General features: G+C 37.6%; 1 protein-coding gene across 6 annotated transcripts in view; it reads left to right on the top strand.

Moving 5' to 3' along the window:
• CDK14 (cyclin dependent kinase 14) overlaps nucleotides 1-19,050 on the top strand; it is a 334,071-nt gene that overhangs the window by 235,401 nt on the left and 79,620 nt on the right. For 4 of the 6 annotated variants that reach the window (XM_069775346.1, XM_069775384.1, XM_069775377.1 and 1 more), the window contains one exon: nucleotides 5,689-5,737. In XM_069775346.1, coding sequence (XP_069631447.1) covers nucleotides 5,689-5,737 — 49 coding nt within the window. Of the gene's footprint in view, nucleotides 1-5,688; nucleotides 5,738-6,664; nucleotides 6,720-7,853; nucleotides 7,886-19,050 lie in introns of those variants that run through there. The other 2 variants (XM_069775364.1, XM_069775356.1) reach the window with 2 other exon arrangements.

Below are 19,050 nucleotides of genomic sequence, written 5' to 3'. Positions count from 1 at the left end.
AGCAAAGAGCAACTCAAACCCATTTACTGCTGGAAGAACATTTGTGTAACTGCACCACCCAGCATCTCTAAGTGGGTCGCATGTAATGCCCAGCAGAAGAGTGAATCCTGACTCTGAGGCTGGGCTTCTGAAGGTGTGGATGTAATGTATTAGCCTACTCCTTTTTTATACTTTTTTAAAATCTTAAGAGTAACTGGTATGCTACAGGAAGATCTTGCAATTGGTACTTCTTTCCAGTAAGGAGTATGAGTACTGTATGTTTGCTGTTATTTATGCAGTCCTATGTAGGGATGTCTTTACACAGCATTTGATTATGAACATACCACTTAATCAAGATTTGGCTACCTTGGCCTTCTAAGATGCAAATGGTAAACACTTTTAGGTGCTGTAGGACTTAAACAAAACCAAAAATCTCTTCCTTCTTTTGTCTGACATAAGCAAAAATCACCTTTGACTAGTGAAATACAGCACCCATGTGAAAAGCCAGCTCTTTAACAGTGAGACGTGGTTGCTAGTGAGTATGATGACTGTATATTTGAGATAAAAGTGCAGAGGATCAAATTTTGTTTCCCAGATTTGTTCCCAAAAGATTTGCAAATATTTAAGTGTTTGCATAAAGGAAGTCAAAATCACACTTCTTACTTTAAATTTCACATGAGCTTACTGTGTTGATCTTCCAGTGTTTTTATTCAAAATAAGTACATTTAATAATAATAATCTGAAAAGGTTTGAACTCTAGTATATATACTCATGATTTGAAGCATAAAAATTCAAAATACATCTGAGATCAAATCTTGATCTGTAAATATACAGTTTTTCAGGTTTCTTTAATCCAGCATTGATGAGAGTGACCAGCTGCCTCAGCAAGACAGTGTACTCACATTCTTGACAGTGGCTTGCATGCGCTAGAGGATGGATGGGTGGGTGCGTGATGATGTGAGCATCTGCACGAAATTCTCACATGTGCCTGTTTGCCTTGCAGTTCTGAGGGAGGGCTAGTAAGTTTTCACTACATTGGGTTTCTTCCACAAGGTTGGACTGAGATTTGGATTGCCTATGCTGCTGCCTTTCGTAATGTATGTCAGGCAAAGATTTCTTTTTTGGGGAAGCATTCATGGTAATTCTGCAGTATTCCCAGGATCTCACATACAGTCAAGATCTACTGACTGATATTACTATTTTTTATGATCAAATCAATGGGAGCATCTGAAAAACAAATACCAAAGCTATATGCTTGAAATTATCACAAAATGTAATTTCATGCAGTTGGTCACAGTCAGATACATATGGCTTTAGATTTGGTTGTATTAAATCCACCTAGCAATAAAGGACAGAGGCATTCATACAGGTGTGTGAGTCTTGTTCACTCTGAAAAGTAACTCAGAAGCAAACTTGGGGATGAAAATGTGAGACTGAATTCCAGTTCTGTCATTAATTGGACACAAGCAGGAGATCCTCAGATAAAAGTTGGGAGGTTAAGTTACCTCTTTTTTCACCTGTGTTGTCACTGCAAGATTGGTGTTTGTAGGTATGTAATATTGTGGTTTCACAGTTCAGGACTTAAAAAACTGGATCATGGCGGAGAAGCTCAAGGACAAGATTATTGTAGCTTCTCTGTTCTGGCAACTCTGAAATCAAAATCAGCTGGTTTTGTTATTCTGGTTTTTATTCTCTAAAGAAGGATTAATTCAGGAAAGTACTAAGAGCTGGCATGTACACAAGTCTGGGCTTAATTACCACAGTAGTCCCATCTAGTTATACTGTCCATGAAAGTTAACAAGACTCTGGTTGGAGGCATGACCACAAAATTGTGTAGAAAAATGTGAGCTGTATTTTATCGATATGTGGTTTCTTTCCTTATAAAGAATTTGAAGCAAGGAGCCTCTAATCTGCTTGAAGTAGAAGGGAAAGAGTTGATACCAATAGTTAGGAGAAGCATGGTCTGCAGTCACACAGCATGTAAATGGAGTTTGAAATTAAGGACTCGGGACTAACATTTGCCTCTCTATAGACAAGGTTTCCCCCTATCCATGTTTTCCCCCTAGTTTTCCCTCTCCCTGCCTGATAAGTAGAGTGTATAAGGTACTTATTTAAAAAGAGGTTTACAGTAGAGCAGTAGACTGAGTAAAGAAGGAAGATCTCTTTGAGAAGTTTGTTTATTTTGCTTATGCATGTCCTTTATAACAGCATTTACATAACTGGTTCCAGTGTATCATTTTTTTTGGTAAAAACTCATCTGGCATAGCACTAGTTGTTCAGTTTATTGCAGAACTGAAACACATCTTTGGACATTAAGGCCTTAAGGCAATTTGGCCAAGTGGTTGACTGTATATTTTCCTCCCACAGTGAAAATAGCTTAACTCGATTAAAGTAAACCACTGACAGTCCAATCAAGAAAATAAGTTGTATATGATACTTCTCAACTGTTTTAAGTGGATGTAGGTCTGTTGAAGTCAGTGTTGCTGTGCCAGTCTGAACCAGCTCGGTATCTGACCAAAACATTGCAGAATGACAGATAAAATCAAAATCTGTCTTTCCCCGGGTCTAGGTTAGCTTTTCAACAATGCTTCAAGTCAGTTCAGTTCTCTTTCCACCCAGCACTTTTCTGCACCAAAATAGATTAATGTGCAAATCTGCACTTTATTAGCTGAACTCCTATGTGTATCTCAGACTTCTTGTTATGCATCACTGTCTAGCTGCATCTTATTTTTCAGTCCTTTGTCATAAATGAATGGACACTGTTATGTTTGGACTATTTACTTATGAAGTATAGAAAGTCTTTATTTTCTTCCAGTTTTTACGGGTAAGTATCTGCTTGCATATAAGTTTTTAATTCACATTTGTAAACTGAAATTCAAGAGTGAGCTCAGGTCCTGCTGAGGCCAATACAGCTTGGCTATTAACCTTGCTAGAGCTCAGGCTTTTCCTCTGAAGAGCAGAAGCTGAATTAGTAAACAACAGGTACAATTTGAATTGTGATGTTCCTCTCCCGTGTAAGTTTGGGCCATACTCTCAATGCCAATACAATGCTTGAACTACTTACTATGGAACATGTACTTCAGTGCTGAGTTTTTATTTGTGCTATTGGATGTTAAAACATAATCATAAGCACTGACACCAGTGCCATGTTACTGGTACTGAACCATGGCTGCATCTAATAATGGTCCTGACTACTTTGCCCACTTGATTTAAAGACCTACCTTGGGGCATTGGCATTAGCACATCTGTAGTAGATGCATTGTATGCAGTGTATAATAGAGATAAAAAGACATTGGCACTTCCTATAGTTTTGATCTGGATGCCTCAGGTGTGGTAAGTTATTTTGTTGTAATATGTGCACACAGAAAATGGTAAAGAAATCTCTTCACTTGCTGCTCTCTGTAAGAAAGTACCCAGCAACTTCTTTTTTCCCCTCTTTAACCCTTACGTTCTGCACTCATTGTGTTATCAAGCCTTAACAGAAAATAGAGAAAAAAACTACCACAATGGTTTAAAGTGCTTTTCCTTTTTGTAGTATCCAAGCTGCTAAGTGCCTGGGATAACTGACTTTATCAGTAATTGGAAAGTACTGTAGAGCAACTTTACAAGATTTAGGATAATGTCAGTAGTGTGGTATTCAATCTAAATCCTTCTCAAGTTCACGCTAAGCAATATGGTACCATTTTCAACAATGAGAAATGAGTTCAAATATGTTAAGAAATGTGCACAAAATTAGCAATAAAAATATTTTATTTGGGGAGATATATTTACAGAGCAATATATTTTCTATTAGTATAATGTACCATATGGCCTATAATTTATTTCTTACAATATCCTAATCCTAACAACAAATTAAGGCGTATAACATAGTTATATATGTTCTATATAGTTATATATAAAAATTCAATGTAATAATTTCAGTTTGTTGAGAACTGTGTAAGGATAGCACATCTGAGAGTTGCTGAGAGTTGTCTCTTTTCTTAGCTAAACATCTTCATTCTAACAGAGAAGCCAGCTAGGTGCTACTTTAATGGTCATCTACAGTAGTCAAGTATTTTCCAAGTGCAGAAACTTTTTGTTGGTAATGCAAACAAACAAACGAACAAACAAAAAACCCACGAGAAACCCTTTCAAACTTCTGTTTCATATGTTCATCTAAAAGCCTTTAACAGTGTGACTATGTAGTTAGCATTTGGTGATTTTGCTAAGCAAGTTATTTGAGTAAATTTAGATACAGTATTACATAAGTGATATTTATAATTTATATTGGTGCTAAAACTAGTTATAGTCATGTAGCTTCCAGTTTCCAGTAAACTTGTCATACATATCAAAGAGGGAATGATTTCATTGCTTTAACTGCATCAGTATGGTTAAAGCAACAACATTTGTAAATGTGAAGTGGCCCTCAGGCACAGTTTGCAGGTCTACTGCTTACCGAAAACTTCTGATAGTGAAGTCTGTGAGAGTTGATGTTTCTGCATATGTCTTTTTAGTTAAATAAAAAAAAAAAAGAAAAAAGAAAATCATCCACATTGATGCTAGGATTTTGTATGTGTCATAGTTTTGGCATCTTTAGAACTGACTACGTATGAAGTACGTATGACAACTTTAGAAGTGACATAAGCAGACATAAGCAAAGTATACAAATACAGGAATTTGAGCACGATCCCTCCCAAGTTACATTTACAGTTGTTTTGCACAGTAAGATGCATGCATATGTGTATGCATATATACATATGTATATAAAACACTGTTGTAACTGTACAGTGTGCCTATTAAATGTCATGGTCATGGGTGGAGGAGAAGCAAAATTAATTTTTGAGGTTTTATGGAGTATTTTGCAAGTTTAGGAGTTCTTCACAGCAACTAATGCCATCACACTGGGGTAGCTGGCCAGGGCGAGTACCAGTCTACACAGTAGGATTTCAGTGTGATGAAGCTTCATGGAAAATGTTATTATATTCTCCAGCTGGATTGCATTTCTTTCTTCCTGAGAGGCACTTAGGTCCTGTTCAAAGCGCTAACAGTACTGGCTTTTCACTTCTGCAGCAGCTTTCATAGCATCTTCTTCTGCCAGCTAGAGTCCTACTGCAGAGCAAACATCTTCTTGGATATGAGAGGGAAAGCACTTATATCTGAACCTAAGAACTTAACGTTTGAGTAAATAAGCTGTCACTGTACTTGTTACTTCTGCTCATCATTTATATGTGTTCTTTAGAAAATGGACTCTTATTGGGCCATCATGTTCTGTGTATCCCTGTGTTGTCACACAGACCCACACTTACTCTTATGCCCCCTGAGAAGCTTAAAAACATGACAGTGAGGTCACAGAGAATTGTATTTGTGATTAAGAAAGAAAAAATACTAGATTTCAGGCTTCTTTTTTCTCCCCAGCAGTCAAAAACTACTTTAGAAATAATTGTAAAAATTTCCATTTCTGGTGATGCTGCAGTAAATGAGCTTTAGGTCATGATGATTTGTTTTGGTTGGTTTGTTTGAACAAGTTGAGGTCTTTTTTTGGGGTTGGGGTTTTTTTTCCTCTGTGTTTGTATGGCAATTGCTCCTGTGCTGTTTTTCTTTCCCCATCCTGGGATGTGAGCTGCAGTAGTTACATAGAAATGATGAAAACTGACAGTAGATAAATATATTTGAACAAAAAGTCTTGGTTTTAGCATAAATAATTGAATGTGCCTCTTCTTTTTCTTACAGAACGGTTTACACAGTACAGCCCTAAAAACCTTAGACAAGCATGGAATAAGTAAGTCTTGTCTTTTTTTTTTTTTAATTACTCTTTTGACTCTTGAATTCATGCCAAGCTGAAGTTATCATAGTTAACTTAAAGTGGCTCTATCCTTTTTAATTACAGTACAAATGTGGAATTACTGAAATATTATTCTTTCCTGCTTCTGCCAGTTTTGAATGTTTTTGAATTGCCAATTACATGTAAATAGGGAGAAACTGTAAAGCATATTTTCTTCTTGGGGATGTCAGTTGGCAAGTGTACTGAACTCATTGAGAGATGCTGTGTTATTGTTTTGAGCCATCAGTGTTGCATCTTGTTTTCTCAGTTCCACTATACAATTAAGAGACTTTTAAATAATAGGTTTCTAATCAACTTTTGAGTCTTGTTTCCACATAATGATCCCCTGTTGCCAGGTCCATCTGGTCATTGCTGTGAGCTGATGACCATACTGTTGTATATTTTAATTATCCTGACTGAAAAAAGTCAATGTGAATTCACAGCTTTTTTTTTACCTTTTAATGTTTCCTGAATTTTGTCACGTTTACGTCAGATGGACACTGATAAAAAGGTATTGTGCTCAAAATCCAGAAAGGTTGCCTAGTAAGCCAGGAATGTGTACCCAATCATCTGTGTAAAATTTACTAGAAGATTTCTCAGGACATGAAGAATCTCTGTAGACAGGATGTTTGGGCAGCACTGTATTGAGTGATTAACATCTTTTACATTTTGAAGAAAGCATACACAGTTTGAGTTGAATGAGCAGGATAACAGCTACGTCAACAACTTGTCTTGCCAGAAAAATTGTTAGATTTTTTCTCCACTCTCTTTTGATCAAAATTTTTTGCAACAAGTCTAAGCCTTTGCTGCACCAGCATTGCTGTTTTCTCTCTGATACTCTTTCCAAATTTTACTGTTGGTACCAACTGGCTGTCTTGTTGGTAGTTTACCAGGGAGTTCAAGAGATAAATCAGCAGGAGACTGAAGCATGTCCTCCTCCAAGTTCACCATTGAAGTTGAAGATACAAAAAGTTTTGGTGAAGGAACTTCCATAAGGAAAAAAAGTTACCGATAGAGTATATGTCCAAATCCTTTTTCAGTATTGTAATTTATTAGCAATGGAGTGTGTCTGCAGCTCTAAAATTCATAGCATGGTCACTTGCCCAAGATGTGTTGAGGTTTATACTCACTTTGCTATTCTATTATTTATTCTTCATCTGCTCCTTCTCAGACCTATTTGATCCAGTGTTTTGGACTGAAGCACACAGACATTTTTCATTTAAAAAAAAACTTTTGAAACTGGTTAACTGAGGGAGGAGAAATCTCTTAATGTAACAGGATCATAGTTAAAATGAGGTGTTAGTTGTTGGATGTGATACCATCAATGTTTATCCTTTGAGTCAGAACCTGTATTCCTGCAGTGCCAGGCATCTTTCATGACCCTGTAGCTCACTCTGCATTACTACTGGATCCTCCATGGTTAGGAGTAACTTTCTGATTCCTGCAATGTGGCACATAAAGCTGGCACTGAAGCCAGCACAGGCCTTCACAAAGGTTAAGTGTCACCTGCCTGAGTTAATTGACTTTCAACAGTCTATAGAAAAGTTCCTGGTTTGTCCAGTTCAGACTGGGAGCCTAATTTGGTGGCTTTCTTGGAAGAGTCCATCTCCTGTTTACTCTAGAGGGAGCAACAGGAAGATTAGCTTCACTTATAGTGGGCTTTTGTGAGTATCTCGAACAGTTTTGCCAGTTCTTGTGATCCTTGCAGGCATCTTGCAATGTTTGACTCTACCTCAGTCCTACTGCTTGGAATAATGTAATTCCCTGAAAGTCACAGCTTTCATTTTAAAAAGTAAGTCAGTCACTACAATTGTCTGTCCTTTAACAACGAATAAGCTTAAAAGTTCAATTTTTCTTTGAAAGTAGTTAATGAAATCCAAAAGCTTGGAACAAGCAATGATATTACAACATAGGCAATTAGATCTGGATTGGGAAAGAGGGACAAGGTAAGTAATACTGATATGAATGTGTTTGCTTGGGGGCATATTTATGTGTAAGTAATGTGAATAGATACTGGCACGCTATCCCATCCATTCTGCAGGCATGGACTGAGTGTTTTTCTATATTTTAACAGCAGTTAGACCCAGCAGTGTCTCCTATATATGAGTAAGTATAATAATAGATTTGAATTTTAAAAGTTGCTATCTTATATTTCGTTCAAGAACATTGCATGAAATTTCTGTTTTTGTGAAATACAAAAAAAGAACAAACCCCAGCTTGCTTAAAACAAACCCTCAATCTCTGAGACTTCATAATTGACACAAGTTATGATCACATCACAGGCTGACTCAAATAAGACCAGAGCTTTTCAATTTCTAAGAAACCTCTTCAAAAATATTTATACATTTTCAATGCTCCGTGCATAAAGGATTTGCAAATTTTCAGCATAAATGAAGGGACTGAAAGACCGAAAGCAATGACAATACATAAAGTTTAGTGCTTCATATGTGCGGTTCTACTATAATAGGAAATATTCAGTGCCTCAAAACTATGTATTGCTTACGTTCAAAATGTAATGGTTCTTCTCTTTTTCTAGTGTAAATCTTTATCTGTGTGCCATATTAGAGCACTGTTGCTTGCACAGCTGTCATTAAGGATGTATAAACATTTCTGTTATACACATCATATTCCCAACGGTTTATAATTCAGCTATAAAACTTAACACATGGACAGACTGATTCATTCTAGAAATTGTCTTTCCTTATTAGCATGTTTCAAAAAGCAGCAATCTCTAATCTTAAAAAAAAAAAAAAATTCCTTTTTAACTTCCTGATTTAATTTGTTGAAGACTGTTGATGACACAAAAATGTCCCGTTTGAAATAGAATTGTTTTAAGGGTAGTTGGGATAAATGTGAGACCTAAGATGTGGAGAAAAGGGTTACAGCCTTTTGTTTTTAAATATGTATTGGTTTTGTTACAGAGTTACTTCCTGACATCTTAGTACCTTTGAAAGATACACCTTAAAAACAGTGTTTATGATCTTGGAAGGATCTACCTGTGTGTGCTTAAACTTCTCTGAGGTGAAGTCCTGTTACTGCATTTTATAGAGGGGGGATTGAGATACAAAGAAATTAAGGAATATGTCACACAGAAATTGCCACAGAAGCTGTAAAACAGAGCACTGTAAAACAGACATCGAACTTTGTGCTCCCAAGTTGGAAGAGAACACCTTTAATTTTCAAAACCCAGTGAAGCTTTCACCATCTACTGTTCTGTCTTTCAGGCACCATCTGGCCCTTTATCTTATTCATATATATGTTTTGAGGTCCTGGCATGGAAGAGTGAGAATACAGGTTTAGAAGTCTTCAAAGAGGCTTACCTCAAAACATACACTATAATTCAGTTTATGTAAGGAGACGTTACTAGAAGGAAGAGTAACACTCTTCCAACATCTACAGAGCCAGCTTCATGTCCGTAAGGCAGAAAGAATGGAAGCAAAAAACTCCAACCCCAAACCCCCCAAAAAGCCACAGATGGTGGATTGGGGGCAAAATAATTGCACCTGACTGACTATTCCAACTTCCACAAGATGTGAATTTTAAAGGCAGAGCCAGATAATGGAACAGTGATGGACACAAGCCAGTGGCTCTTTAATTCCCAGTTTAACTGGAAATTAGCTGAAAGTGTGGAATGTAACAGCAATGACAAAGTGAAACCCAGAAGGCTTATTATGTAAGAAGTTAGACCCCTAAAATTCTTAAAATAGAATTGGTCAATATTAGAGGCTACTTTTGGGAAGAGTTTGAGGGAGATAATGTAATATCACTTACTGCAAATTAAGTTCTTTGGAGACTTTAACACTGAATTTTTTCACTCGTCGTCAAACTACCTAAAGATTATAAAGAGAATATTTACTAGATAAGATGCGATTTATACATTTTGTAGAAATGCTTATAATGTTAGGAAACAAAACTTGCATTGACATTTGCTTCTATGTAGTATGAAGCTTCACCTAAATTGCATGACCTAACAGATTGTGGAATGTAATTTTAAAATACTGGTCTAAAAACAATTAAGATGTGGTAATCTGATCTTCCTATAGAGATCACAGTGAATTATATTTTCACCTTTTTTCCTGAACTTTTCTGTTCAATTATCTCTGCACAATAAAAACCAAGAACAGCTCTGCCTTCAGAATGCAATGCAACCTCTTTCAATTTGCAAAAGCTTCTCCACAATAATAAACCCTTACAGAGAATAACAAAAGAGAACTAATTATCCTTGTGTATATTTGGTAGGATATAAAAAGCTTTTTCAGATCCTTCTGTCCTAATGGGTTGCATTGTGAGAAATTAGGTTGGAAAGAAAAGGTGCAGTTGAAAACAAATTCTGCTCTGCATAAATAGGACTACTACTTCGTAATTCCCCAATGTGGCAGTATTTATTATATAAATAACACTTTATTCTCACAGCTAGTCCCACTCCTGGGGATTTCTTCCTTTAACAAGATGGCCTCTGTATTTGAGACCTCCCTTCCTGAGGCCAGGGTGTTTAAAAGTTGCATTCCAGGATGGACTGGCCTATTTTGGGACTGTTATTCAGTGAAAACTTCCTGAAGAAAGCAAAGTGAGTGAACAGAGATGAGTCGATGTATTTTGAGTCTGTATTTCATTTCAAGCATAACACAGATGATGGAATTGTCTTGAGCTGAGACTTGGGAAGGGTTTTTGGTTTGGGGTTCTGTTGTTTGGTTTTTATTTTTAAGAAAATCTTTGCCTTAGTGGGGTTTTGACTAAAGACAAAACTCTCTTCTAATTGTCACTTTTATGCCCTTCTCCTCCTGTTCCCTTCGCCAGCATTGCTCATTGTAATGTGGTCTTGTAGTGCCACCAAAAGAGTATGCAAGCTCTCAAGCACAGTAGGAAGAAAAAGCTTTAGTGTTGTCATTGCTAACACCTTTCTGATGGATAAAACTAAGCAATAAGAATTGAAAGCCTATACCTGTGCAAAAGGTGGATTATACGTGTACGACTGTGTGCGGTTCGAGTATGCTGAGGTTGCGCTGGGGCTGTCCCCTCACTTGCATTTGAGGGGTGATCAGGACTCATGCTGGGGGGGAGCAAGGTTGGAAACTGGACACAAAACGAAAAGGTTTTGTAGGAGGATTTGTGATTTAGAGGCATATAAACGTGCCTCTGTCTCCTGATGATCTGCAGTGATACGGCTGTACTGAAAACCACATCTTTTAATTTCCCATTTCGTTTCCTCTTTCCCATAAATACCCCTTTATCGGTCGTTATCTTTTGCCCGAGGGACCTTAGGAATCATATCATGACACAACCTGTGTTAACCTGCGATACAAACAAGAAGTCATTTATTTCCCAGGCAGCAAATTCATTACACTCCCTTTACCGCGAAGTAACTTCTTGCTTCGCCCTGCCTGCGCCAGGGGGAGCGCTCGGGCCGGCACAGCGGCCCCGGCCGCTTCCCCAGGGCCGGGGCCGAGGGGTTTTGCCACGGGTATTTCCCTAACGCCACTTTTCTGTTCGTTTCACTGCTTAATGGGGTTTATGAAATTAATTTCAGGGTGGTGGAAGCTGCTCCTTTACACTTCAGTGCCCTTTTTGTGTCTACTACCGTGCACTGCACCCGCTGAGGACTGTTTGATACGTTGCCGGCACCATAAAGGGGCTCGGCTGCGAAAGCGCAAAAGGCAAAGTTCTCAGCCCAGCTCAGGACCGGTTAGTGCTAAGCTGAAGTGCGCTGCAGGTTTTGTCAGCTTTATGGTAATGAATTACATGATGCTGATTGAAGCCAATGACTGAGAAAGATCTCTAGAGTTTCTCTATTTATCCTTTTGCCAAGCTGAAAAATCCTTTACAATTTATATTTGAATGTTTCTTTCAAATTGGAGCAACTGTAAATTGCTCAAGTGTTATACCTTTTAAAACTTTGTGGGGAGATTATTCCTAACAGACCTCATTAATAGAGTGTTTACCCTGACATTCAATTTATTTGTGCTTTATTCTAAATTCCCCCTCTTTTGTGTAACTAAGCTTTAGTTATTGTGTTACGTCCTCTTGGCCCAGTTAAAAATATTAACAAACCTCCTAAACTGGACCACAAAAGCCTTTGTCCTCTTTTTCGGTGTACTAATAACTCTATGTTTTTTCAGTAGTAAAATTACATTGTTACCGTCCCATACCTTTCCCATCCATGATAGCTGTGAAAATACAGCCCCAATGGACATGGATGTTCTTTGTTTTCTTCTGCAACATTTAATTCAGTTTCTGGCTTTGGACTAGAGTTTGTTGGCATTATTGTCTCTGAATCTATTCATATTTTGGGTTATTTTTCCCTGGAAGGAATGGTAGTTCTCTATGCTCTATCTTGTTTGTAGATTTTGTGCCCACATATCTCACTTCTGTTAGCTTCTTTGTGCTAATTTCGTTGTCTTCTATGGTGTTTTCAACATTTAGTTTCATCTAAGAATCGATTCATTATGCAGTGTGTCCCTTAGTCCAGTTCATTAATAAAGACATTAAATAAAACTGTAACTAACGCTAATCCTTCTGGCACAGAGCTGGACACTTCCCTTCCAACTCAGTACATTGCCACTCATCATTACCCTTTGCTTATGGTCTGTCAGCCAGTTTTCAGTCTATGAGATAGTGTATCACATCCCAGCTCTTCAGAGTTTGTCCACAGAGCAAGATTTTTTAGAGAAATCGCATCAAACGTTATCTCTTGTCGCTTTGTTCCACAAATGCTTAAGGCCGTTTTTAATAATAATCAATTTATCTGATGTCTTGTTCATTAGTCATCTCTTCTGTTGATTGCCATTTTGTCTTAGTTTTTTCCTAAAACTAATTTTGTTTCCATATTGTCTATGTTTTGTTTCTGTTGTCTGTATTTTGCTTCTATATTGTGTGTCAATATCTGACAAATATTTGCCAAGATTCTCTTCCTTATTTGAAAACCAGAAAGGAAGAATGTGTGTGTGTGTGTGTGTGTATATATATATATATTTAAGTCTAGTACAATACTTTAGAATGTAGAGCAAAATTAGCTAATGTTACAGTAAGTTACCTACAGTAATAAGCCTGTAAAGAGAAATGAGGAAAGAGAACTAACTCTTCCCGTGTAGATTTCCTGGAAAGACTTTTAAAAGGTACCTTACATTTGTTTGCTATCCTCACTAATTCTTTAAGAATTCCCTAAGATATTGAGACGTATATCAGATAGACATGTTTATTTGGTGTTTCCAGGTATGGGTTGTTTTTTTTTTTCAAAGTATGTTCTTCATTAACGTTTTTGAGTACTTACTGATCAACTCTTTTCAGATGTTTCCAGTTGTTCTTTCTCCTTAGGCATTTCTACATGCCAGTGTTTTATTAATTTCTCAGAATTACATTTCTGATAGTCTGTTACTCATATGTTGCCATAGTGTCTGTATTCATTTCTTGGTTTGAAGTCTAATACTTTCTGATCAGAGGCACCAGGCATCATTATATCCTCACATTCCTAATTCTGCCCTCTTGCTGGAGTTCTCTACTGTTGGCCTCTCTGCTGAAATCTTTCTTCTCCAGATAATGACATTGCTGACAAAACTGAGTCTCTGAGATCTGTTTTAAAAATATTTGTCTGAGGAATTGAAGACATACTGTGAAGGCAGTAATGTAAGTGAAGTAGACCTTACTGCCGAGTCTCTCATTACTTGTATATAGCCATTAAAGGCAAGATTTTTCCAAAATGAGAGCCAAAATGATAGGCAACTTAAGAATTGGGCTGGTATTCAAAAGTGCTTAGTGCTAAACAACTGCTGTTGGTTTAAGTAGCTTGATATTATCCACTGCTTTTTTGTCATGTATTATAGATAATTTTTCTTTAACTCAAAAGTTCCTTTGATTCTCATCTGAGGGTCTCAGAAATGTATATAATTTTGGGAGATGGTGCAGACAGGCAATAAGTGTAACAATATGAACAATGCTACTGAGTTTTGTCACCTCTGCAGATAGTTTAAGCCAATCTCAAAACCCATGCCGTCTGCGTCTGTTGCCAACCAAAGACTTACAGACAGTAGTTAAGGTTTCTGCAGTGGTACAACATCACAAAATATCTTTACCTTAGACAAATACTTATTTTACTGACTTTTTTGATGATTTGATATGGGTTTTTCAGCATAATTTTGACCACCACCTTTTCTGCGGTAGGATGGTAATCATCGATATTCAGATATTGCCATTCATGAGAATCTCCTGTGACTATCTCCCAAAATTCATTGCAATTTTGTCAAGAAGATCTTAATTGCTTCCTTTCCCGAGTTTCTGGCTGTGGTGCTTCATGTATTTGCCTTCAGATTTCCAACTTCTTTCCTGCCATATAGGACAGAGAAACAAGAATTTTTGCTTTTTCATGCAGGGTTTTTTTTTAATTAGTGATGCAGAAACACATGGCGTTGTAGGATACTAGTGAAAATAGTGACTTGTTTCCAAACTTGACATTATTTGCTAGCCAAACAGTTTTCATAATTAAATTTAGTGATTTCTTTAAATAACCTAGCTTAGAAAGTTTAAAACTATTGTTTGAGAATTTGTGAAAGATGCTGGCTGCAGGCAGATCGTCATGTATATATGTTCAGTGCCTGCTTGACCTGAGTGTCAAAATGGGAAGATAAGAGTCAATAACCCTTGCTGATGCATTAAAATGGAGAGATTAGATTATGTATCTTCAGGAACACACTGTGAATAACAAGTCTCGGCATAGGGCTGGTGCACCTGTCATTGCTGGAGGGCAAAGAGGCAAGTGGTTCCAAAGGGAACTGACCTTTTTCTTTCAGGCATTGAGTCAATCCCATATCCTAAGGCACACGTTCTGCGTTAAAATTATTATAACTCTCCTGGTATTATGCTGAAAAACAGACTCTGGTGAAAATCTATTGAAAAAAAAACCAAAATGATGGTGATGGTAGTTTGTGTATTGGTTTTAATTAAGCCTTTATAGGAAATACATTCTGTAATTTTGAAAGACATCACTAAAACAGTTAAGAAGTTCTCTGATAGAGATAAATTTAATTGAAGTGTAAAATAAAATTTTGAAATGTTGTTTGAATTAGCAGCTCACTGGATACCAAAATGTAAATGACAGTATTTATCACTAAATGTGATTCATAAAAACCTGCATCCTTTTAAATAATGTAATGTAAAATACAGTGTATATCCATAGTCTGCTACCTCAGCTGAATTTATATCCGTGAGATCTGATTTACAAATAGACAACTTTCTGTTAAATTATTCACATCTCATAATAATTGATGTAACAGAGTTGATCTTATGCTGGAGCATATTTGATCATAAATTCAGTGAAAGCAGCCACCATCTTTGTGATGTTTGTCCAGCTAAATCCTTCAGTGAATAAAATAATAAAGATGCCAGCTGTGTTTGTTTTATAATCACTGCTGCAATAGGAGGCTGGAAATACAAATGAATAAAAGCTCTAATTATTTGTGTTGGATTTATAAACTCAGAATCTTACTGCAGAGAATTTAAATGGAAAAAATAAAATTTTTACTTCTGCCACATTCTCATAAATGCATTGTTTGCTTTTTTGTCCCTATTTTTTAGGAATCCAGAATAGTTTTAAAATATTGCTATTGTCTGGACCCAAAGTTACAAAATCCAAGGAAATCTTGTAAAAATAGATGAAATTTATGCTTTTCTCTCTGACACCTTTGCAAGTTAAGACTGGACCATCATTTTTGCATTGCCGCCTTTGGTTAGATTCTATAGCAATCTTAAAGCTCTGTTTACTGCTGTGTACTGTTAGCATGCCTCAAACTAATGTAACCACCCTGACATAAAAAAATCATGCTCCAGATTATTATTGGCCTTCCTTTCACATTATGTCTTTTGTAGAATAATGTTATATTCCTTTCATTTCTTTCATATTTGATCCTTAAAGTGCCCTTGAGTCAAGCTTTATTCTGCAACCATGAGGGCATGAATCTTTCCTGAGATGTTGACAGACAGTGTTTGGTGAATATCATTTTTGTGTCAGCTACAGCCTATGTCTATACTGCTAACTAAAGAAGAGCCAGGGACTATCTTCTGGCCCTGAGGCCATGTGGCAGACCTAGCTACAGCTCTACTAAGTAACACTTGGGCATGCATCTCCTGTGGGCTTTATGTGGTCCCCATGCAGCTGCACTTGCAGTTACTAGTTTGGGGGTGTTCAGTATTTGTTTTTTTAATTCAAAATTTCCAAAATAACATAAGACCCATGTTGCAGACCACAGGAATTGTGTTTTCTAGCATAAGACTGAAGGTAGTATATTGCATGCCCTGCTTGTAGGAGCCTGGTACATGCTGCCTTTTGGGAATGTTCCCTGGCATGGGTTGTTCCCTGAACTGTGTCTAGGAGTGGTTTGGGAGAATGCCAGTTAGCATGGGCCAAAATAATCCAGGGGGCAATGTGGACACTCAGTAGTTAAGAGGTGAGGCTCTCTCCCTTGCCCTGCTTAATTCGGTGATATAGGCTTCAACAGAGAGATTCTTACTATTCTCTGCCCTGTGCACACTTGAGCGTATTCCCAGTGAAGTTTCTCCTCTCACTGTCATGCTAGCATCCTTTGTCACCTAGGCCTGAAGCCTTAGGGATGTTTTTTATCTTTCCTATCCCATGCATCCAGACTCCTATATATGTTTTACAATATTTTTTTTCTTTCCAGCTTTTCCAAGATACTTTTTTCCTTCCCCAACCAACGTTGTCACTCAGATCTTGATTATCGTAATATACTTCTTATGTCTTCTCCTGGCCAACACCCTTCTTCAGATCATATAAAAAGCAACCAGTAAATTCAGTTTAATTTTTTGTGGATTTTTTAGCTCCCCTCCTAATGCTGGCTGTTTCACTCCATGTTTTTTAAGCTCCTTCTTACCCTTTTCAAAATCCTCCATAATTATGCCTTTTCCTCTCATCCTTCACAAAGCTGTTGTCGTGGTTTAACCCCAGCCAGCAACTAAGCACCACGCAGCCGCTCACTCCCCCCCATCCAGTGGGATGGGGGAGAAAATCAGGAAAAGAAGTAAAACTCCTGGGTTGAGATAAGAACGATTTAATAGAACAGAAAAGAAGAGACTAATAATGATAATGATAACACTAATAAAATGACAACAGTAGTAATAAAAGGATTGAAATGTACAAATGATGCGCAGGGCAATTGCTCACCACCCGCCGACCGACACCCAGCCAGTCCCCGAGCGGCGAAAAAAAACCCTGCCCCCCCCTTCCCAGTTCCTAAACTAGATGGGACGTCACATGGTGTGGAATACACTGTTGGCCAGTTTGGGTCAGGTGCCCTGGCTGGGCATGAGAAGCTGAAAAATCCTTGACTGTAGTCTAAACACTACTGAGCAACAACTGAAAACATCAGTGTTATCAACATTCTTCACATACTGAACTCAAAACATAGCACTGTACCAGCTACTAGGAAGACAGTTAACTACATCCCAGCTGAAACCAGGACAGCTGTGTATTTGCTCCTGTTCCCTATTCTTACGTCAGTGATACCTTAGTCATATTTAGCCCTTCTTCTGTCCCTTAGATAATTCAAGCAGACTCACAACGGCTGTTGTCCTTTCTGGGAATCAGATGGGCTTGTGCCCAGATAGTGTCTTCACCAGTTGTTTGCAGTCCTTTTCTCCAGGCTTCTTGTTATCAGTTTGGAAGCTGCTAGGACTAGTCCTTGTCTGCCTCAAATGCCTGCTTTCACAGAGAAGCATCCATTTAGGACCCTAAAATGGCACCCAGGTGTTTATTTACCTGCCCATCCCACTTTGGTGGCAGCACCCATGACCAGATGTGTTGCAGAGCTCCATGAATTCTACAAAGTGCAAAATCTTTTGAAAATCCACCTGCTTATTTTGGGTCATTAGAAGTGACCTTCTGAGCTCTACTGGCAGTCAATTTTTAGGGATTTTAGGGAAATCTAACCTTTAGTGGTCACTATTATAGATAACAATTTTGATTTTAGTTCTTAAATCACCTATGCTGATTTATGCCTAAATAGCAGTAACTTCCTGCTTTGCTGTCTCTCTTTCATGCTACTTTGACAGGTTAGGATTTGCAAAAATAGTTCAGGGTTGAGTCCTTCCCTACTGCAAGCCAGTTTATGAGCGTCGGATAGCATTGCATCCTCACACATATGTGAGTACAAGCACTTAAAATCCACATATTTCAGTAATTCATAGCTAAAATATATGGAATTTGTGGTTTGGTCATTCACCTCCAACCTGTTCATAGTTAAAAAGGCATAAATTGTTGTGTTAAATCTGAGAGACTTTTTTAAAAAGACACTTCAACACAGGTACGTGTGGATATGTAATGTTTCACTTTTTTAAAAAGATCAATGCAAAATAATGTTACATTTTCCCCAAATTGCACACTAGAGACAGATCACTGTTTTCTTCTTCTACAATGGTCTCTGTGCCTAAGAAACCCTTGACTAATTACACTCATTTTTTCCCCTGTTCAAGTTCAAAGTCAGATTCAGACTTCTTTTAACAGATTGGCACAAGCATGTTTGTCTTTTAACAAGTGTTACTGCAGTTGGTATCAGGCACTGGATTCTCAGTCTGCAAGCTTCTCCCTACTGGAAGATGACCTAATGTTCACTTTAGAAAGTATTTATCTCCATTAATGTAAAGAGAAAGAGTGGTGTGCTAAATCAGGAGAGTGAATCTGGAGAAGGAATGGCACCTTCTGCGCTACAATGCTGGTGTAAATGTGGCATCTCATCCTGTGTTCTTTTCTAACATCACCTGAACCAAGTATCTGAGGGTCAGGGAGCTGCAACTAGTTCTGTATGATGGAAGTCTGTCTAAATATATAAGCATAATAATACATAATAAAGTATTTTTGACTGCATAGCTTTGAATATATTGCCCATATGCTCTCATTGTAACCATCTTGGTCTCCTCCTCTCAATGTTTACTAGTTCTGCATCATTTCCCTGTCACGTCTTAGCTTAGGAGTATAGTTGCAAAAAGACCAGGATGCCTACTTGTACATAATTGCTTAGTCTCATTGGGTTGAGCCAGGCAACTCATATACATAAAGTTAAATAAATGCGTATGCCTGGGGTCTGTCTTCCCAAGCTTTCTAGGCTTGGGGCATTCTCTCTGCCTCCAAATCTCTATCCACCTTTAATGAGCTGTATACATAAATACAAAGTACTCCTGTTCATTCCATATCCATAAAAATATATTTTATTAGCTGAGAGGTATACAATAATAGGAAAGATCAGACCCATCCGATGTTTTAGGGAGCTGTA

Source organism: Haliaeetus albicilla, chromosome 2 (assembly GCF_947461875.1).
Source record: "Haliaeetus albicilla chromosome 2, bHalAlb1.1, whole genome shotgun sequence".
NCBI lineage: Eukaryota > Metazoa > Chordata > Aves > Accipitriformes > Accipitridae > Haliaeetus > Haliaeetus albicilla.
This window is presented reverse-complemented; position numbering and strand designations above follow the sequence as displayed.